General features: G+C 30.8%; 1 protein-coding gene across 3 annotated transcripts; it reads left to right on the top strand.

Annotated features, from left to right (window-relative positions):
• The first annotated feature begins 1242 nt into the window (after window positions 1-1242).
• LOC134687280 (uncharacterized) lies at window positions 1243-22905 on the top strand. Of its 3 annotated transcripts, none has more exons than XM_063547433.1 (7): window positions 1243-1427; window positions 11059-11748; window positions 13241-13354; window positions 16544-16657; window positions 17536-17694; window positions 18891-19001; window positions 21510-22905. In XM_063547433.1, the coding sequence occupies exons 2-7, from the start codon at window positions 11076-11078 to the stop codon at window positions 22853-22855; spliced, it is 2517 nt and encodes an 838-aa protein (XP_063403503.1). In that variant the 5' UTR covers window positions 1243-1427; window positions 11059-11075; the 3' UTR covers window positions 22856-22905. The 3 variants fall into 3 exon arrangements, with proteins under 3 accessions (XP_063403503.1, XP_063403504.1, XP_063403505.1); XM_063547434.1 differs by lacking the exon at window positions 1243-1427 and adding an exon at window positions 10112-10206; XM_063547435.1 differs by lacking the exon at window positions 1243-1427 and adding an exon at window positions 10221-10284.
• The last annotated feature ends 1355 nt before the right edge of the window (window positions 22906-24260 follow it).

Here is a 24260-nt window from a genome sequence, read left to right as displayed (position 1 = left end):
TATATAATTTGTATGTGTTTTTTCTGTAATTCTTTTATTCAAGTGAAGTTTTGACTTTTAAGGTATTAGGATTATATTGATATGATTCAATGACTATTTCCGCATTTTGATATTAAAGTCACTGAACTTTTGAAGGCAGGTGGTTGTATCAGCATTGACATATCTCATGTCATTTAAGTGTGTAATAAGATCAATGTATATAATTTAAAAAAAGTAATACATGTATATCAGAGTTTTAGGGATGACATCAAAAGTTCAATGTAGGATAAAAAACTTAATTTACATAGTTTTTTTCACTGACCTCCCACCCCCCTCTTAACTTAATTTGGGAAAACATGATTTACCCATAGGGATATATGTAAAAATCGATTTTAGATATAGAATTTTAACCCCACCCCCAAACTATTTGATTTAAGTTTATTATCCTACATCGATCTTTTGATGTCGTCCCTTATTTGGAACAGTTTATAACTTGTTGATGATTTATATCTTGAATGGATACTGTCTTTCAGAGTATTGTTAGTAGTTTTTTGAATTACTTTTGACTTTTATTCTAAGTTTTCCTTTATTGTACAGTATTCAGAAAAAATAGAAATCTAACATTAATACCTGTCAAATTTTAAATAATGTAATTAAGTTCAGAAATTATAAAAATGTTTTCATATAAAATGCCAAAAATGTGATGGTATTGTGATTTTTCTTCACAAAATTTTTGCAATTGCATGGAAAATAAGATCTCGCATTTTTACCAGTAATCAGATTTGCAATAATAAATGCACACATTAATTTCTGAATTTAAGTTGCATGGGTTCCTTGTAACCTATTTCCTTTTAGTTTAAAAATCCTGAATGTCTTAAATTCTTTTCTCATATCATTAATAATGCATATATACATGTTATGACCTGCAGATCAATTTGTGGTCACTTTTCCAGTCTGTTACAACTGAAGCCAGGTAGATGAAAAAGAAAAGATGTAAATTTTCTCCACCCAGCCCCCTCACTTCATCCTACATGTCATGGTATTTACTTTTCCTTTTTGCTTCCTAAACTTCCTTTAAAGTAACTCAGACATAATGCATAAGAAGATTAAAGTAAAAATGAATCACTAACATATGTCACAGTGTAATGTGTATAGCATTCTTGGCCCACACTGGTATTAAATATGTTAAAATATCCCGGTCAAAGGAGAAGTTAAATACAATGTTACAAATCATTCATGAACCATTCATATATATAATAAGTTTATATACCTTAAGGTGTGATCTATTAATAGATAGGAAAATCCAAATTTCCACTTGTTTACATTTTTGTTTTCAGATTATCTCCCTTTCCAAATCCCAGATTATTTCACAAGTGAGAGTCATTCATATAAATAAGAAGAAAAGAATTGGTGTGATGACGGCATAAATATTTGACGAGTGATATTAGGTAAGATTATGTATTTTTTTTGGATTCTGATTATTTTCATTGTAGTTCATTAATTATCATGTGTATGTATACATGTATGCAATATATAAATCAATAAATTAAACATCTGATGCAATAAGGTAAATATGCAAATTGTGATATTTTTTTAATTTTCAAAACCATTGTTGCATTATAGAATAAATCAAACTTTTATTGAAGTGGTGTTATTTTGAATCATGAATTATGCCTCCACATTTGATTTGTTATAATATTAAATATTTTATAATGTGAACATTTTATTTGATATAAGAGGATAATACTTATGATTTAGCTTCTTTGAATCATAATAATTTTAAGCTACGTACGACTGATAGCTCATATAGGAAATGTATTTACTGATAAAGACTATATATTGACCTCTAGATTTCTTGTTTTTTTGTACATTGTAATCGCTCTGGGTTGTTTTTTTAAATGGTACCAATCTGGTTACCTTATTTATTCATCTCAACATTATTTTTGTTTTTATTCTGTTTAGTTTTATCATTAAAATAGAGTCAATAAGGAGATTTAATGCTCAATTTTTTTTTCAAAATTATAAGCCAATTATCTGTAGCAATTAGCTGTTCAGAATCTAACATATAATTCAAACTTTATTAAAGTGAACTTACTTCAATTCAAAATACTTGATTTAGTCAATAGGAGTTTAAAACATTTTTTATGCCCCTGTCATAGTTTGAATTTGGGTAGGGTCACTTTTACCGTTCACGGTTCTGCAGATATGTCGCATTTACTGACTCCTGCTACAAATGAAGATCCTATATGCACTGAAGCAAATGACAACCTGATTAAATTAAATTGAACTCATAAAGTGCATATCTACAATTTGATGTAAATAAATATGGTTAAACGAAAGTAGGAATAACATTGTTTTCTTTCGCTTCCCAAACAATTTTCACTGAGCCACATAGGGGAGTTAAATAAACTTTTCACATATTTCAAAGGTCAAATGTCCTTTTTAAAGAGATTATTATTCAGGTCACAATGTTGGATACCAAATCCCCACAGGTAACAGTTAGGATTTGACTATGTTGGTGCCAATAAAAAGGATCAGAAAAAAAATCATATACATTCCATTCCAGAACAGCCCCTATTTTGTGGAGCTTATTAAATATTTTTAATTCTTGCTATTTTCTCTCTTTTTGCTAGATATTTTGATATGCTAAAGCAAAAATATATATATAAAAAAATTCCCTGCTTGTCCGGAGTTACAAAAAGTTTAAAGAAAATTCTAAGTTGTTTTGGTTATTATTGACAGACAATTAAACATATAAATGATTTAATGACATTTCCTTGAAAAATTTATATTGATTCCTAAAAACTGTTTCAAAATCGTGGGAAAAACATCAGACCATCGTTTACATGACCAAATCTGCTGTGGAATTACATCATCATTGTGGAAATAGGAAATTGAAATGTTCATTTAACTTTTTTTCACTTAAAAATTTGAAAAAAGGTCATTAAAAATTAATGTCATAAAAATGACAATTAATTTTTTGTTGATTTATTAGGAAAGTGCTTATCTTAAGTAATTGCTCATTAAGTATGTATTGAAATTAACAAGCCCTGGTCATCCATTCTTTGAAGTTGACTAATTTTAAGTACTTATTTCCTGCATTTTTTCCTACAGGAAAATCATATGAAGTTTCATCATCTGAAAACATCTCATATGAATTGAATTTTGGGGACCCTTCAAATGAGGAAGGTTCAAGAACTTTTCTCTTGGCTAAAGAAGGGTGATGATGAAGTCCCCTACTCATTCTTAATGAGGAGATCAGATAATCATTGTAAGCCTTGCCAGTGGCAAATTTACGGGGTGTTGAACATTATACCCTCCTCCTTTGACTGGAAAAATATAATATTTTTGACACAAGATTGCTTGGGCTGATTTATTTTGTCAAACACGACTTTTGGCCAGTTTTCTAAGTGAGGGGTTATAAAGGGCCAGACGCTATGACACTTACAATCAAATGTTTACCTGACACTCGACTTAAGTTGTCTTTTGATGATAATTTTGGTTTTCAGTTGAAATTTGTCCATGCCCTACCTTTGCAAAATACTTTAAATAGAAAATGAATTCCCAAATTGATATTCCTTCAAGATTTCCTATCCATTGACAGGGTACCTTAAAATTAAAAGTCCTGATTCTAGGGTTCAAATAATAGAATGTTACCACTAACATATTTAATCTTTAGTATGTTAGATATTTTTAATGTCACAAGAGATATGATATTTATTCCGTTTCCTCATAAACAGGAAACATTAAAAACTACCTGAATATGCAGTTATAACTACAAGAGATCTGTTAACAGTTATCAAAGGTACCAAGATTATAATTTAGAACACCAGACGTGTAATTTTGAATATTTAAATAGGTAGTAATAGTGGCTGGTAGTTAGTATAGAATTTGGATTTACTTATAAACCGTTGAAGTATCCAGGGGGAATGCATTTGAATGGGGACATATAGTTGGACCCCCCCCCCTTTTTGTCCTGGGTTAGGCCCCCTTTTTTAAGTGCCTCTGTAAACAGAAATTTATTTTTTTTACTTTCCAATCTTATGGAACTACCTTCACATGTGCCTTCATACTAACATTTACTTTCTACAAAGTATAATAACTAAAAACTGAACACTAGAAGAAAATTTCAAACAGAAATGGCAATATCAAAAGCTCAGACACATCACACCAATAGATAACAACTTTCATGAAAGATTTGTCAGATAAAAAGGTATGCTCTTAAGATTATACATTGCTGAGTCAGATACAATAACAAAAAATCACACTAAAGACTGACAATAATTTTGCAATTTTTCACTTAATATTTTTACATACAAATTTGTCATTGGCATTGGAAGTTTGGCAGAGTGAAATTAATTCTTCATAAAAAAACGCCACAATTCAGATGATAAAAAACAGGTCACCTCAGGCCACTTCAGGCCATCATCCTTTCAGTTTTAAAATTTTAAAATTTAGAAAAAAAATTGTATCCCCTTATTGTTATATAATTTGTCAGTTTTTGGTAATTAAAAGAATTGATAATTTACCTCTTGCACACTGATTTTGCCAACCAATTGAAACTGACCATCATAAGAAATAAAACAGTAACTTTCAAACAAATAAAAAAATTTAATACAATGATGTTGATATAGTAGTGGATATTTCCAAATGCATATTGTAAGATTTATATAAACAAAGGAAATCAATTGTTTTTCAAAAGAGTTTTTGAAGATAAAAAATAAAACGCTAACTTTCAGACAAATAAAAAAGTTTAATACAATGATGTTGATATTCTAGTGGATATTTCCAAACGCATATTGTAAGATTTATATAAACAAAGGAAATCAATTGTTTTTCAAAAGAGTTTTTGAAGATAATGCATGAAGTTTCTTTGCACAAACATAAATTTTATAAATAATGCTCTTGCAAATTTTATCAGGAACATGTGTAAACCTCATTGTACAAGAATATCAAAATTTCTTTAAAAAAGTCCAATTTCATTTTTTTTTTTTATAGACATACCCATTTAGATATTACCCTAATACAAATCAATAAAATCATCACTGTATTGCAGTATACAAGTTTAAACGGAAACCGAAACTACTACACAGTTGTGAAACTTACTACAACGAACTATTCAGGAAACGTCAACGAGGCAATTTCAGACGAGGATATAGCATTGTATTAAGTACAATGTGATGAATATAGCATGTTATTTCCTTAGTTTAAAGGAAATATATAAAAATTGTTTAACCCTGACATTGATGGTTTGAAAATTAAAAAATACTTTAAATAGATGTCTAGTTGAAATTGATCACAAGACCTTTTTCATAAGGCCAAACCAAAAAATATGTATGTTTACTTTCTCCTCCTGGTGAAAAAAAATAGGGTTGGTAGGTAGGGATTTTTTTTTTTTTTTGCATTGAGTCCATGGGAGCAACATTGTGACTTGAACAGTGCTAAATCAAAAATGGTCAATTTTTTTTTAGGGTAGGGGATAAAAATTAGGGTAGGTAGGGGTATAGTAAACACACATACTTTTATTTGGCCTAAGTACTGCTTAACCTAATATATGTTTAGCCATTATTGACACCTTACTTTCATATTCCTGTTTCGAGTGATTATTTAAATTTGAATTACCATGTAAAATAAATGATGCTTAAAATTGATATAAAATTGGTAGCATTTAAGAAATCATTACAGTTTTGAAAAGAATGAAGCTATAGTCATTTGTATTTATAAGTGAAACATATTCCAATAACTGTACTTATTAATGAGAGAAGTTTATTGGATATAGTAAGTCAGCAATTATTATACTGTGAATTATTTTTTTTCGTGGTGACCAATTTTTATACGACCGCTCGTCGTATATTGCTATCACGTTGGCATCGTCGTCTGCGTCGTTGTCGTTGTCGTCGTTGTCGTCCGAATACTTTTAGTTTTCACACTCTAACTTAAGTAAAAGTGAATAGAAATCTATGAAATTTTAACACAAGGTTTATGACCATAAAAGGAAGGTTGGTATTGATTTTGGGAGTTTTGGTCCCAACATTTTAGGAATAAGGGGCCAAAATGGGCCCAAATAAGCATTTTCTTGGTTTTCGCACTATAACTTTAGTTTAAGTTAATAGAAATCTATGAAATTTTGACACAAGGTTTATGACCACAAAAGAAAGGTTGGGATTGATTTTGGGAGTTTTGGTTTCAACAGTTTAGGAATAAGGGGCCAAAAAAAGGGCCCAAATAAGCATTATTCTTGGTTTTCGCACAATAACTTTAGTTTAAGTAAATAGAAATCAATGAAATTTAAACACAATGTTTATGACCACAAAAGGAAGATTGGTATTGATTTTGGGAGTTTAGGTCCCAACAGTTTAGGAATCAGGGGCCAAAAAGGGATCCAAATAAGCATTTTTCTTGGTTTTCGCACCATAACGTTAGTATAAGTAAATAGAAATCTATGAAATTTAAACACAAGGTTTATGACCATAAAAGGAAGGTTGGTATTGATTTTGGGAGTTTTGGTCCCAACAGTTTAGGAAAAAGGTGCCCAAAGGGTCCAAAATTAAACTTTGTTTGATTTCATCAAAATTGAATAATTGGGGTTCTTTGATATGCCGAATCTAACTGTGTATGTAGATTCTTAACTTTTGGTCATGTTTTCAAATTGGTCTACATTAAGGTCCAAAGGGTCCAAAATTAAACTTAGTTTGATTTTGACAAAAAATGAATCGGTTGGGTTCTTTGATATGTTGAATCTAAAAATGTACTTAGATTCTTTATTATTGGCCCAGTTTTCAAGTTGGTCCAAATCTGGGTCCAAAATTAAACTTTATTTGATTTCATCAAAAATTGAATAAATGGGGTTCTTTGATATGCCAAATCAAACTGTGTATGTAGGTTCTTCATTTTTGGTCCCGTTTTCAAATTGGCCTACATTAAGGTCCAAAGGGTCCAAAATGAAACTAAGTTTGATTTTAACAAAAATTAAATTCTTGGGATTGCTACACTAATATGCTGAATCTAAACATGTACTTATATTTTTGATTATGGGCCCAGTTTTCAAGTTGGTCCAAATCAGGATCTAAAATTATTATATTAAGTATTGTGCAATAGCAAGTCTTTTCAATTGCACAGTATTGTAAAATGGCAAGAAATATCTAATTTCACAATATTGTGAAATAGCAAATTTTTTTTAAAATTAGAGTTATCTTTCTTTGTCCAGAATAGTAAGCAAGAAATATCTTTTTTCCAGGTTTTATTTTAATTGGAGTTATCTTTCTTTGTCCAGAATCAACTTAAATCTTTGTTATATACATTATACAATGTATATTCACTTTTTACTACCAACTGATAAACTAAAATAATCTTTACCATTCAGTGATAACAAGCAGTTTTTTTTTACATCTTAATATTTTATGATGTATTTAAATGAGTAGTTATTGTTGCAAACTCCATTAGAATATTTTAATTGAGATTAGTTTTGGAATAAGGGAAAGGGGGATGTGATTAAAAAATTGGGTTCAATTTTTCTCATTTGAAATTTCATAAATAAAAAGAAAATTTCTTTAAACATTTTTTTGAGAGGATTAATATTCAACAGCATAGTGAATTGCTCTAAGAGAAAACAAAAATTTTAAGTTCATTAGAACACATTCATTCTGTGTCAGAAACCTATGCTGTGTCAACAATTTAATCACAATCCAAATTTATAGCTGAAACCAGCTTGAATGTTGTGTCCATACTTGCCCCAACCGTTCAGGGTTCAACCTCTGCGGTCGTATAAAGCTACGCCCTGCGGAGCATCTGGTTAGTTGATTGAGAAATGTCTGTATTTTTTTGTGGATATTTGATGTGGTTTTGCCAAAGATTGCAAACAAACCTAAAGAAAATTCACAATTTGTTGATCATTTTAATTCGTGGTTCACCAACAAAATCCACAAATTAGTAAACAACGAATTATAATGAGTTCACAATATTTGGGAGAGAGTTGTAGTGTAGGGAAGGGGCTTGGTGTTGACAGGAATGAAAAGAACACATCAGACTTTTATATGCCTTGTCAAAAATGTAGTGGGCATAATAATGGGCTTTTTGGTCTGGGCATCTGTCTATTTGTTGGACTTGTGTGACTCTGTCAGACTAAAGTTTGCCAAATTGAAACTTTTGAAAAAATATTTTTTTGTTATTTGATGTTAGAAAGAGTTAATTCCCCTTTTAAAATTGCTACATATAGCAAATTTTGACTTTTTAAATAAAAATATATACAAATAAAGAATTATCATCTACAATTTTCATCTTCTAAATTATAATCTTCATACTATTGAGTATTATACAGCAAACAGCCTAAAATTTCCAAACAATGTGTTTCAGTACGTACTTATAAAATCAATGACACCTGATTATACTCTACTATTTAAATTTTTGGCCTTGTACTCTTTATTTTTTGCAGAGATTCATCACCCTCACTTAATAATGTTTACAACTTTTCGTCATATTTTTGTAACATTCTAGCTTTTTAATTAAGAATACCTTCAAATTTTTGGTTGGGCAAACCCTATATATGAGCAAAAGTTATCTGATGCTTGTTAAAGGAATTTTGCACATTTTAAAAAATGGCGTGAGGGATAAACCCATTAATTTGTGACTTATATCATGTGCTTCTGAAGTGAATAAATCACATGGCACTGAATATATTAAGAAAGCTGTATTTATATACAGCAGGAAATTAAATGCATTCACTTATAAAGTATTTAAAAATGATATTTTGACTTTCATTTGAATCCGTTATTTAACATTATTTTATACTGATTCCTGGTAATTTTGAAAGAAATTTCAAAAAAGGTATAAAAATAAGATTTTGATTAGTTGATTGCTTAAATAAATTATAAAATAGGGGGAGGGGAGATAACTGAGTGACATTCAAACTCATATGTATTAAAAAAAACAGCTTACAACACCATAGTAAAACAAGAATTGGTCCCCAGTACAGGGATGTCCCATCCCACTATCATTTTATTTGTTCAGTGGACTGTGAAAATGGGGGGGAAATCTCATATCATAGGGAACATGTGTACTAAGTTTCAAGTTGATTGGACTTCAACTTCATCAAAAACTACCTCAACCAAAAACTTTAACCAAAACTCTAACCTGAAGCGGGACAAATGGACAAGAAAACACAATGCCCATAAATAGGACATAAAATGAAAAAGACCAATAGAGCAACAATAGTACGCAAAACACAACATAGATTTAACATGTGATTTAACAAACTTAACTTAGAAGAGTGACTGCATTGGATACCAATTTAGTGGATTTCTCATATATAGGCGAACTACGAAATCAAATGCTTAATTAGCAAAGGATCAATTTTCTATAGGCTTGTATACAGACTATATCAAAGCCAGAAAATCAAATATCTAGGAAAACACAACTTTTTTTATGAATCCAACAAAGTTTGTACCCACAAAAATGAATAAATCAACTGCATGGTTATGGTAAATGTTTTTTTCCCCCTGAATTTCAGTATGACAGTATTAATTGACCCCCTAATAGATATAGAAAGTTGTGGAGTGAGTGCCAATGAGACAACTCTTGGACAGTCTCCATCCAAATAACAATTTATAAAAGAAAACCATTATTGGTCAATGTACAGCCTTCAACACAGAGCCTTGGCTCACACCGAACACCAAGCTATAAAGGGCCCAAAATTACAAGTGTAACACCATTCAAATGGGAAAACCAACGGTCTAATATATAATAAAAATCTAAGCATGCACTGTGAGTTCTCGAGCTTTTGAGACTGCTTCAATAGGTTAGTTTTCATTATACATGTATCTTCGATTAATTTTCATGATTTCAGAATTATTAGATTCAAATAATAATCCTTGTTTATAAAGATATAAAAACATGTGTGTTTTGTATTAAAAGCTTAAAATAGAAAAGTTGTTTTTTTCCCAACCAAACATGGGGCTGCCTAAACATGCATGTTATTATTTAATTGATAACCACTTAAAAAATTTAGTTTCACTTCTAGGTCTACGAATTTCACATGTTGATAAAATCTTATTGAATGAATACTATAAATAGATACTATTACTTCCTATACCTATTATGTTTATTATGTCATCAAAAATAGAGTACAAAAAGGTTACACATTTATTATTGTCTGTTATTTGTTTTTGGTTGGCGCTGAATGCACAACTTTGTTAAATGATTTTAAGATATGACTTCTTTTGTATTGTATAGGTATGTCTATATATAGTTGCATTCTATAAAGTTTTAATAGTATAGAAATAACTGATTATATATTAACTTTTCATACTGGTAAGGAGCTGGAATTGTATTTCAATTATTATTTAAGTTTTAAAGTAAAAAAATAAACAAATTTAAAAAAAAATTCCAATGAAAATATGTTTTTAAGTTTAAGAATAGTTTTCGTTTTGAATATTTACACTGTACCAGTGTAGAATGTGTACAGTTAGTTAAGTATTTTTATTTTCGCAGTTAAATCTTGATTTGTTATGTTAGAGTCATATTGTTTTTTTATCTGACTATCAATCTACCTATACAAGTGTTAGCTTTGATTGACGTTTGAAATTATTTCCTGATTTGTCCTCTAGTAAATGATACTTTAAATGTTTATATTGTTTTTCTTTTTCACACTTTAATAAACAAAACATGACGCAATTATAAACATTTGTTATTTTGTATCAAAGGATATATGCCATTAAAAAGGTACTTTCTTTTTTGGTTTGAATTCAATGATTTGAAAATTTGATAAATTTGTTAAAATTAACTTAAAATGTTATTATGTGGATTCATTTATTTTTCCTTGGTACCATTCTTGGATTGAGGAAAAATAGTATTTTTGTGATTATTTGATTTTGTGGTTTTGCCAAAGTCTTTTGCAAACCTATAGTAAATATGTACTTTGTTAATGGTAATATTTAATTATGTAGTTCACCCTTTAATACACATGGAACCTATGAAAATTAGTATCACTCGAATAATAACCAATTAGCAATCTATAAATATGTTTTGTCGATTAAGAGTTTGCTCTTCCATCTTTTATTTTCAATTTGATTGTTGTTTATTTAGGGTAACTTTATATCAACATGGATATTGAATACAAATTAGTTGGAAGAAATGACTTGCTGCAACAGTATTCAGAAGCATGGACAAACAATTGCAGAATATTTGGATATTATGGAATGGCAAAAGTTGGCAAAACAAGATTATGTGCCGAATTTGTTAAGAATCTACAAGAAACGGAGGATAGCAAAGTGGAAGTAACTGAGTTTGACTTCAGAGACGGTGACCTTGACACGTATGATAACTTTGAAGCTCTCCTTTTTCTTAAATTTCAAATTGACAGCAATCATAGATCATCAGTTGGTCGGGAGCAAATATTACAATATGTGAAAAAGAAGCCTGATACAAAGTTCATTTTTGTCTTTGACAGTTTAGAGGAGGCAATGCCTAAAGCACAAAAAGATGGATCTGGCCCCGACAAATTTGCGGAATCCTTATGGGATAAAATATATCAAAACATTGTGCATAAATTCCTGGCTAATAGTAGTAATATTTATTTTTGTTTGACATCATGCACTTGGGCAAAGTTTGGCCAGTGGTCAAAGATTGCCTATTTACAGAATGTGCCAGCTCTGAACAAATCTGACTCATGCCAGCTTCTGAAGGAAGTGTTATCTGATCAAAATGAGGATACATCTTGTTTAGAGACTATAGCAGATCTTTGTGATGGCTTACCTGGTTCAATTGTAAATGTGGGTAAGTTATTGTTCTGCATTAGAGAGCTACCAACAACATGGAAGGTACCAAAAGAAGCACCAGAACTAATTTCATTTTAGGGAGTTTTTACATAATATTTTTTTCTTTTATCCCAATAAGTGTGACCTTATTTGACTTATGGTTAATGCTTGCGTGTTTTGTATGCATTTTTATCCCTTCACAGACTTTAAAGGTGATATGTCCTGTTTCTCTGCTAAGTATGCAGCTTTTAGGAGTAAAGGCACAGCATGGTTGGCTTCCAGTCAAAACTATGTGTTGTGGTAGGGTTTTCTGTCTTCCTACTGATTGTTTCCTTGAGAAAAAATGTTAAAACAGCCATCCATCATTATCAGTATATAATGTATATCTATTTCGTCCAGGTACATGCATAACTACAGAAAGGATGTATTTGAAAATGCTTATGAGAAAATTCTTTTATTGGCAGAACATCTTACTTTTCACAAATTTATCTTTGTTGAAAATTATTTAGTTGGTTTTCACTTGAAATCAATATTGGAAAGTAGAACAAAATCTGTGTATTTCTTTGAACACAACAAAAAAGTTGATTTCTATGACCAAGATGACATTATAGTTACATATTTATTGTGATGTCACGAATGTAAGTCTGTATTTTATCAATTTTAAAATTAACCCAAATGGACATCTTAGCTTGAAATAAATTAAAATGCTATAAGTGAACCAACACCTGAAGTAGTAATTTTGTTGTTGTCTTTTGAGGTAACTTAAATGAAATTAGTTTTTAAATATTGCTTTTAAATGTTAATTCATTAGGGAAGATTTTTGGAATATAATGGTATATAATGAATAATTCTGAAAATGAAATTAAAGTAGTTCTGTACCTTTACATCATTAAAAAAAAATGTGGTATGATTGCCAATGAGACAACTCTGTACCAGGAACCAAATTATGTAGAAGTTAACAAATATCGCTCACTGTACAGCCTTCAACAATAAGTGAAACCAATACGAGATAGTAAATAAAATAAACCCTGAAATGTTTTTAACAAGTAAACTTAATGACCTGATTTGTGTTCAAAACAATGCCTAAAAAAACACTACAAATATGATATACAGTAACACATGACATCCACTGAATTACATGCTTCTGAATTGCTTCTCAACTGTCCACAAGAGACCAAAATGACCCAGACGTTAACAATTATAGGTCACCGTACAGCCTTCAACAATGAGCAAAGCCCATACCGCATAGTCAGCTATAAAAGGCCCTGATAAGACGATGTAAAACACTTCAAACGAGAAAACTAACGGCCTTATTTATAAACATGCTCATTTCATTTAAAATGTTATGAAATTGTTGCAATTGCAGCCATAAGTCACAATGATGTTTCTGAACTTTCTATTTAAAGAAATTGGTGTGTTTTTTGTACATTTGCATTATAATAGTTGGCTTTTTACTTTGAATTGTTAAAAATGTATAGAGTGATCACATGTCATATTGTATATATTTGCAGGAAGTGACATAATCAGAAGTACAGAACTGACCAATGAAGACATGGTATCTATTTTGATTGATAGGAAATTAGCAGCACTGAGTGGAGAATTTCTTCCTGCTTCTGTAAGAATAGGTAAAATGGTGAAACTATTTTTTCCATAAAGACAGCAAATTCTTATGTTGTAATATTGTTCTGTCAAATCTGTCAGAGTGAAAAACAAATTGCTTGGTTCTTCCAAGAAATTCAATGAGCCCTTGTTAAGATGTGTATTTTTTTTTTTATTAAATCCAAACACAACCCTTAAGTTTCTGATGAAAATGACTTGGATTTCATTTTGTCTCTAGTAGGGTTGGAGGTGTGGTCTATTCAAAATTCTGCATTATTACATTTTTTAAGCTTAAGTTGCATTAAGACAGCTTTTCCATTTAGAATTTCCCCTCAGAATCTTGATATAAGATTAATGCAATATATAGTGGACTATTCTAAAGTTTCATTAGAGGTTTACAATCAGTTTTTTTTCAGTTTCTAGGCAGAAATTAAAAAAGATTACTAAGTTTGCTCAAATTATGACGGGGTCTTGAATGGTTCAATCCATGTTAAAGAAAATCTTTACTTTAACTGCACCATAATGCTAACAGGTTTTCAAAGGGGTTCCCCATCTGACTATGCATTTAATTAATGTGATTGCAAGTTTGCACATACACGTTTTCCTGTTAAAATCATTTATAATAGATTGTTCAAACCATGCATTTTATTTTTTCACTTGAAAATACAAATTAATTATCTTCCCTGCACTTATACTTCTTTACATTTCTCTTATCAATTTTACTTTATAGCCAATTGCATATAAAGATGTCAATAAGTTTAAGGAAAAATAATCAAAATCTTAACTTTTTTGTCGTAGGTTAAAAGTATTGTCAGGTTAATAAGGAAGACAAAGTTCTAATAATATACATCAGTGATAACAGCAGCACTCATTTATTGGTCAAGTTGTCCTAAGTGTCTTTTTTTATCAGAATGCTAGCACTTCAGCTTATTACGTTTGTGATAAAAAGTAAACAAAAAACATGCATCTGTAAGTGATTTTGTTTTAACATGCCAATTTCACTAAGTGTTCTGTAAAAAAATATTTACTATCAACTCATTTACTATCACAAACTGAACTTAATAACTTCTCCATTTGTTTACATTTTCAATTGTTGTTTACCAAATTATCTGTCACTTAATCAGAATGCATTGACAGATCATTAGCATTACTTTCCCATTTCATAATAGGAACAGGACATATACATTTTTCACAAAAGAATAAAGATAATAAATTTGAAAAAAAACCTAAAATTTAAGAGCTTTCAATTCAAGTCTAACTGTCCATTAGAAAAGAAATGATAGGGGGTAATCATCCTTATTTCAAAATCATTATGAGCAGAGCAAACTAAAAAAAAAGCAGCAAAGAAACAGCTTTTTTATTTCTGTTCTTTTTCTCAATGTCACAGTAAGGCTTTCAACACAGAGAAAAGAAGATGTCAATAAGTTGAAGAAAAGTTTAGTCCAGTCTGTCAATGGGTCAATTCGGGTTCATTTCCAAGAATACAGTCTTTTATTTGAATGGAGAGTTGTCTCATTGGCACTCACACCACATCTTCCTATATCTATTGTCCAGTCAAGATTTTACACTTTGCCAATTTAATAGCGTAGATTTGGTTGTTTTTATTTTTGCTTCTATTAAGGTGAAAGGTCAATAAGTAACTTACATATGCAGGGACTGATCCAGCCATTTTTAAAAGGGGGTTCCAACCATATGTCCCCATTCAAAAGCATTAATTGTCCCCCCCAAAAAAAGAAGGGGGAAAGGTGGGGATGTCCAACCGCTGGAACTCTACATGGGATTTGCCACTGATATGAACAAAAGGAGATGTGAAGTATTTAAAACTGTTTGATTGGCTGTTGATTAAGGTAACTTTGGAATGTCTTACATTGAAATACACATTATTGAGACAAGAAAAAAAGTAAGTCTACATTTTAAAATTTGGGGCCCTGAATAATCTTCTACTTCATAATTATTTTATTCATTCCATATGAAAGAGATTTGGATATTCAAGCCTTATATAGTACTTCATAGGCATGAATTTATATGGTATTGTTAACATTTTTTTTTCTGATAGGAATTATCTTTTCTTTTTTGTGTTATTCTTGCATTTATACCAGTCATTTGCCAGTGGTCAATTCCTTGTTTTTAAAAAAGTAATTTATTTAATGAATGGCTATAATCTATTTTGATTTTATGGAACCATAAAACTAATTTTTGACTCTTCACATTGAAAAATTATGTAAAATGTGAAGATTCAAAAATTAGTTTTATGGTTCAATAAAATCAAAATAAATTATTGCCATTTATTATAAATAAATTTCTATCAAAACTAAGGCTCAAAGAACATTTTATATTATTTATATTAACAATAACAATGTTCACATATGTTGGCGTATGAATACACAACGTCAGAGTGGGCGTTTCACCATCAAAATTGACAACATTGAAAATAAAACTAATAATTTTAACCAATCAGAAGACAGTAAATACACAAAATTTATTTATTATCATCAAAACTATATTAAAGCAAAACTTATCTCCCTTTAAACACACTTGTCAATTTATCTTTGGTCCAGTTCACATGAATACACAAATAAGAAATAAGTTTGAAACATTTTATTTCAAAACCTCATGAAATATCCAATGGCGGATCCAGGGGAAGGTTTCCAGGGTTGGAACCCCCCCCCTTTTTTTAGACCACCAATATATTTGAATGGGGACATTTAGTTTGAACCCCCCCTTTTAAAATGGCTAGATCCGCCCATGATATCCTATTATCTTGGAAATGATTGAGTCTGTTTATAGGCTTTTAATACAGAAATAAATTTAATCAAAATAATTATATAAGAACAGTTTTTGTAAAAAAAAACGTAAAAATAAAACTTAGAAAAACATAATTCACATAGATGGTACTACCACAGCCAGATATATAATATATTCTTGTTTCAACAATTAAATACACTTTATTACTATTTTCCACTATTACTGAACACAATAGATGTTTCCATAACAATTTTACATCAGAAAAGAAAACTTCACACCTTATAAGAAAGTTATAGTTCTTTGATTTCAATATTTCAAATTTGGCCAATTCTCAGGTCAAGCATTGCAGATTCCCAAATAACAATAATGTTTATTGCAATTATATTTGTATGGCTATTTTTTTCCTATAACAAACTTGAGTGTGATTTGATAGATAATAAAAATTCAATATGTTTTTTTACGTGTTACAGATAGTAGTTTCAATGGTATGATAAGAAAACTATCTGATGAGAGAAAAGACAACTTGAGAGTTATAGCAGCTAGTGGATCAGAAATGTCTATGTCAGTAGGAGCACAGGCATTTGGTAAGGGCTTAATTATTGTAAAAGCAGAAATTTTCGTGGATTATTTATTTTTGTTTATTTCGTGGAGAGAATATATCATCGAAATTAAAACCTCCACGAAAATTTAACCTTCAAATAATATCACTTTTGTTTACTGAAAACCATGAAATTAAATCCCAATGAAATCTTATATACAGACAAAACCACGAAATTTAAACCCCACGGAAATGAATGTTTCTACAGTATTCTGAATGATATGTACAAGTGACTACAAACTTTTTTTGTGTGCTATTTTTTTTTTTTATTTTCTTAGTATTTTATTTTTTAAACAACTGATTTAAAGTTTGTCTCCTTTTGTTCATATATCTCAGCAGTTGCTAGAAATGAATGTGTGTTTTCTTTTCTTTTCATTAATTTGATTGGTTGATTGGTGTTTGTCTTACCTTTAAAACCTCAGCAGAAAAAAAATACATCATTGGGACTGCTATATTAAAAAAAAAAAAACATAAAAAAATATCTGAAAACCGAAAAGTAATAAACTATCCTCTGCCATCGTTTCCATTAATAAAGAATAATCTTTTTTCATGATGAATGTTTTTTACCTGAATTATTTTCCTTAATTGAAATTGTTCATTTAATTTATGTTTTGTTTCAAAGAAAATTTTCTGAGTGAGTAAACAAAAAATATTTATAAAATCCTGTTTGAATCAGAAATTCTTTTGCTAGAAATTTAATTCTTTTAAAAAAATATAGATTTAGACCATTTTTTTTCTGTTCTGTTTAAACCGTTACTGGTAATGATGTTTCCAAACCATAACATGTCAAAATCAATATCATACGTTTTTTTTTAGGTATTTAAACAAATTGTAATCAAAGTTTGTTTTCCATTTTTATTGTAGATTATGATAAACAAGCTCTATTCAAGTTTGATGTTTTGATACCATTGAAATACAGAAGTCTTGTTGACGCCAGTATGAAGAGTAAAGGCATTTCTGTTCATCCTGTCACTCAAGAGTTCATGAAGGTTCATCATGCCTCCACAACACTTAGAGATAAAGGTAAGGTTGGTCTGGTATTCAAATAAATCTATAATTATTTGTACACACTTATACACATATTCCTATCTTTAAAACAAGGGAAATAACTCTATACAGTTTGTTTTTGAATTGATATTCAGTAAATAGGCTTAGCTTTAAAACAATGACCTCTGGTGAGCTCTTCAAATGGACTACATCAAAATATATGTACACACATATTTGAGGGGACTGATGGGTTATTTTTGTTCTTCCTGATCGGCACATTTTTGCAATTGTAATTGGTTTTTCTGCAGATTTTTGTTTTTTTATTTTCGTGATCATGGAAATTTATTTTCTGCGAGTCGTGATTGACAAAAAAATCAACTCTTGAATCGTGATGAGTCCCCACATCAGCCCCCACATACATACAAAGGTCATGCAAACGACACAATTTTAAATTAACAATGTTAAAGTATGTAATATATAAGTTAAAAAACATAAGATTCACATCTCTGAATTGATCTTTGCCAGAAACACTCAAACGAAAAAAGAAATGAAAGCTAAGAAATTTTTCATTTTTAAATGCATGTAGAGCTATATGCACAGAAGGGACTCAATAAAAACAGCCAAATCAATCTTACACGTATTTGAAAAACAAAGGATATGGGTATCAATCCATGACACAAAATCAGGACATGCATAAAAAAAATACACACACAAAAAAAAATACACACACACAAGAAGCAAAGGAACAGTGCTTTTATTGCTGTTCTTCATATCAAAGTGACTGTGAGTCCATTAACACAGAACAAAAAACTCGCACATCACCTCTCACCTCACTAGTACTGCAAGTAGGCTATTTTTAAGCCAGAGAGAGATTCTTTGTTTTTAAATATGTAACAAATCATGTTAGAACTGAAGCACTGACCACTGGTTCGACAATACCTTAGGTACTTGCACTCCAACAGCAGCAGATACTATTTAGAGTGGGCAAATGAAAATAATAAGTTATTAATTTTGTGGTTAAAGACCTAAGCAGTGGAACCATAAAATTAGCCAATTACCCACAATCCTTTATATTAAAAGGGTCCCTATTAACCTTAAAAATCTAGCAATGGTAGTTTTTCTTTTGATTTTAAAATAAAACTTATGTTCCACTTATCACTTAGAAAAATATTTATAAACAGTTGATTCCATTAATTCATTTTAATTTATGCATTTTAAATTCTGGTTTCTAGCAATTGCAAAAAAGATACAGAAATTGATAGAAGAGATTTGTGAACAGCAGGACAAAGCACAAGGCAAATCAATGGAATATATAGATCAGTTGAAAGATTACAAAAGTAAAGGTAATAATATTTAGAGAGATACTTTGTCATTTGCAATGAGACAATTATTCACAAAGACCCAAAGACAATGATGTTAACAATGACAGGTCCCTGTGCAACCTTCAACAATGTTGATACCTGTGCAGTATAGTAAGCCATAAAAGGCTCAGTTTGAAGATATGCAAAATAATTCAAAAATGAAAACGAACTACCTGTATTATTCAACAACAAAGAATATAAGGTGAAGGCAAACAGCAACATATGAAAATTACTTTATAACCTAGCTTAGGACAGACACAACAAGAATGTGGCAGGTTTTCTTGAACATGTTTCAGCTCTCAGCTGTTCCTTAACTCTTTCACGTTCCGCCAAATTTGACGTAAACTTATGAAAAGACACTATCAAAGTTCAATCGCATATAGCATTCGCACTGAAGCTTACACAAAGGTGGTTGTGGGTCCATTTGAGAGATAATTGATTGAATATTTGAAAGAAATAAATATATCAGAAATTTTGTCTTCTGAAGTCACGTGTTATCTGTCCAAAAGTCACGTGACTTGCGGAAAAAAAGTAAAAAAATACAAAAATCTTGTGAAAAAGGTCGTTTGAAGACTTTTATAATGGCTAATAGGATATAGTTTTGGTGTCAAAGCAATGTCCTAAGTCTGATAGAAACAGGAAAGTTACAATTATGGCATAGTTGGAGGAAATACGTGATGTATGGCTTCCAAACGTTGATGCCATCAATATGCAAAATAACGGATTTCAGCCGTTTTTTCGTCAAAAATCGTATCCTTGACACAAATTTTAGGTTAAACTATGTTTATTCAAGCAGCACATATAATTTTGACTTTAAAAGTAAGATTCAATGAATTACCAATAATTAATTTGGTGTTTTTGGCCTATGATGAATTAGTTTAAGGGTGGGGGGGGGGGGGGGGGGGTGCAATTAGGACACACATTATTTAAAAACATACAAACATTGTTTTTAATTTGAGTTTTGTATGTAGTTATGACCCTCTTTTTGAAATTGAAAGTAAAGTTAAGTTAAGTTACATTTAATATAGGAAATTAATTTTTGACCTCCGGCTTTGAGGTTCGAACATGCAATCTTCCTGCTGTGGGCTTGTGCAGCTTCCCACTGAACCACGGGAGTTCCAGTTTAAATCTTTGAAATTTTAGTAGTTGACTGTTCCATTAACGAAGTGAGAGTAAACAAATAATCAGTCTGTTTTCTTTTAGAAATTAAGTCTCGATATAACATATAATTGTTGTAAATCCCATCATTTTGAGCGAATATAGGATGATACCATACTTTAGTCTGCTATTTTTTTCTTAACTTTCACCAGTTTCTTTATTTCAACAAAAGTGCTTTCGGCATTACCATAACCAGGCACTTCAGAAACAATGTTCTGTTACATCTATTTCAACCTCAAAAATTTTTTTTATGACTTTTTGTCTGTTTTTGTCTCTTTTTCAATTAATTTGGAAATTACTGACCACAAATCGAGAGTGCATTTCATGTAAATGATTGCGTTGGTACACTTACAATCACTTATTTCACTTGCGAACAAGTTTAAATCATACTATGAATAGTTTCCTTCAAAAATACACGGCGAAGTTAATAAAAAAAAGTTATATTGCCCCTAAAATCAACAGTATATTTTCCCATACTCTACGGAAATATTGTGTTCAAAATTTAAAAAAAACCACGGTTTTCACAGGAGAAAACGTTGTCCGTTAGGAGCGATTTGATACCAAACCGTACTCGCGAGAGGTTTTAGGCACCACGAATCACCCAGCTGTGACATAGGGGATTGATTTGAGCCATCAACCACTTCTGTACGTCAACACATGCCAAAGATTCAATACTTTACGCAAGCTAGTTGCCCAAAAATGTAGCCCATCAGTACCAGAGTACCGATGGGAACAGGAAGGGGTTAATGTTTGACAGTGGTCATTAACAACACAACATAAGATCAAACTGTAAATATCAGTTCAAAAGGGCTACACTCTTTAGATAAGCCTTTCAGAGCAAAAACATATTACATAAAGACAGAAGACCCCAAATGTTTTCTGGGTAATTGCCTTTACTGAATGATGTTTTCTGGGTAATTGCCTTTACTGAATGCTTGAGAAGTTCTTTATTAAGACATAATATTACTGTAGATTCATTTATTTTTGTGGGTACCAATTTCAGTGGTTTGAGAAATACTTGCATATTCGTGGATATTTAAGTTTGTGGTTTTGGCAAAGTATATATACATTCCTTTAGAAAACTTGTAATTTGTTGAATATTGAAATTCGTGTTTCCCCTGTACCCACGAAAGCCACGAAAATTGGTATCCAATGAAAATTAATGAATCCACAGTAGTTACAATTTAAAAAATTTAACTACAAGGTGTTTAGAAAATCAAAAAACAAATTTCTTGATTAACAAATTATAATAGCAAACAAACATTACAAAATTTGTATAAGTTTGAAAATCCTTTTTTGGAAAAGTAAATAATCCTAATTATCTCATCTCAGGTTGTCCAGAGAACTACAACCCAGTCTCTGGTGACAGAAGACGCAGCTTGGAGCCCTCTTACCCTTCAAGTAGGGATACAAGTTCAGATAACATTAGAATAAGAACAAATATTTCCCATACCTCAACAGGGAATCCAAGACTTAATGATCTGTCCCCTGCAACATCGACAGAGAAAGAAGACAAACAAGGATTCCCATTCCCTGCTGATACAAATTTACATAAATCAATGGAACAGAAACCCAGTTTTAGGAAGGATATTAAATATGCAGGAAGTGGTATTAGTGGTGAGATGAAATGTGAAAGTGGCTATCAGGCTAACATTAATGGTGAACAGAAAGAGATAAGACAAAAAAGACTCAGTGAGGTTAAAATGAATCTTGGCTGCAGTATTGAAGAAAATGACAGGATTGCAGTAACTTCAGAAAGAAGACTTTCTGACATTATTAAACGTAACAATTTGAGTCGTTCAGCCAGTGCACAAGAGATGTTCATTGAAACAAAAGCAAATAATCTTAGCAGGGCCATGACTCTACAAGAGAGTTTGACACAGCTCCAGTTTAAAAGAAAGACTTTGAATAGAGCAGATGCTTTTGAAGAACCTGGAGAAGTTAAGTGGGATGACTGTAGTGGGAGTTCTCAAAACATACTGGCAGAAAGCATGTCTCAAAGTAGTATTTGTTCAACAGACAGTAGGAATTCTTCATGTGAAAGAAATGATACAATTTCTATGGATGACAATGTGAATATACCTTGTAACGAATCAGGAAACGAAGTGAAGTTCAATATATACAGTGACAGTTTTAGTCCTGATGATTTGAAACAAGATCTGAGATCAAATGATCCTCCCATAGTGCGGCCTAAAACATCATTGACTCACAGTCCAATTAAAGAAGAAAATGATAATTCTTTAAAAAGACTTATATTTGGACAAGTAGACCTAACATCTGTATCAGAGAGTGAAACCTCTTTAAAAAGACCAGTTGAACATTCTTGTTCTTTTGGACCAACTTTGGACCCAAATTCCTTACTGGACGAAAGTGTTTCAAATAATTTAGAATCACATTGTGTTTGTCAAGGAAATAGCCCAAGTTCTAGTCAGCAGTCGTCATATAAGGACCCTAATATGCCAAAACTTTCACTTCTGTCTCTTTTATCAAAATCTAGTCAAAAATCTGCGGAGGCCAGTATGGATAGACCAGAACATTTACAAACAGTGTCTGTACCAGTTAATAGTGCTAGTCCTCCAAGTGCAAACATTGGTTCAAGGTCAAATGCATCAAAGGTGCCAAATCGTGCTGAAAACTTGTTGAATATTATCAAGAAAATATCTGAAGATAAATCTTGACATCAGTTATTAGTAGTATTAATAAATGAAGTGAAAAAAATTGAATTAAATGTAAAAGTTGTTTATTGTTTAGATAAGTTTTTGGAAGCAATATTAACTAACAAGCTGCTCATGAATGTCAATTATTTTGTTAAGCAAATAAAATATCTTCATTGAAAGAAAGGTAAAAGATTCGTAGGGGACATTCTTGCTCAGAAGTAGAAAAATAACTGACAATGACATGCCAAAAAAAGAACAAGACCAACAGAAAAACAATGATACACAAAACACAACCAAGAAAACTAAAGACTGAGTATTATGAACCCTTATCAAAAATTTGTGGTAATCTCAGGTGCTCTGGAAGGCTAAGTAGATCCTGCTCCACATGTGGCACATCCTCAAAACAATTGAGGATTGAAATGACTGAAAAATCAACAATATGAAAACGTATTAAGTGAATTAGTTATTGTTTATGGAGCACTTATCTCCTTGGTTTTTTGGTTGAATATCATATAGAATTTAAAACAATGTGCAAAAAAGATATTTCCAAAAGATTGATATTACATTGGTATAACTTTCATACCAATATAATATCAAGCTCCATATGGGAGTACCGTGCCCCTGTTACCCCTAAATCCACATTGGATTAAAGGTATTTTTTTCCAAATCCAGAATATTTGAACCAACCAAAACATATCTAATATATTTTAATGATTTACAATATAGTTATAAAATAGCATCATCAATACCAGTCTAATTGCACAAGATGTACATTTCTACACTTGATGTCTTTTATGTGATGCCCAAGGCCTAACTATTTTAATGTGCAAACGGATCAATTGATAAAACTGAAATTTATCAACAGTAAACCTTAACCAGGACTAGGAGTTTGTAAATATGAAAATAATATAAAATTAAGTTGGAAACAAGACAACTATCCACAAAGAATGAGGATGTAAACAATTTATAGGCCACTGTTCAACTTTCACCATTGAACAAAAACCATACATTTAGAAGCTACAAAATACACAGACATGAAACAAATGTTTATAAATTCAATAGAGAAAACAAACATTATAAAAAAAAAATTGAAAACGGTAATCCAAAAAAACATGCTTATGATATTGGCCCATTTTTCATCATTGTTGATTTTCTGGCTCATTCTCTTTTCTGTTAACACTTCAAGACCAAAATTAAAGAACTTTCCAATATAATATTGCCAGTTGTCTTTTTTAAAGAAATATATGGAATACATTTCTTCAATCTCATTAAAATCCGATGTTCTGATACGCTACCCTCCACTAACTGTATCAATCTCATTAAAATCCGATGTTCTGATACGCTACCCTCCACTAACTGTGGAAGGTAGCGTATCAGAACAGTTAGTGGAGGGTAGCGTATCAGAACATCGGATTTTAATGAGATT

This window comes from Mytilus trossulus, chromosome 10 (assembly GCF_036588685.1).
Source record: "Mytilus trossulus isolate FHL-02 chromosome 10, PNRI_Mtr1.1.1.hap1, whole genome shotgun sequence".
NCBI lineage: Eukaryota > Metazoa > Mollusca > Bivalvia > Mytilida > Mytilidae > Mytilus > Mytilus trossulus.
This window is presented reverse-complemented; position numbering and strand designations above follow the sequence as displayed.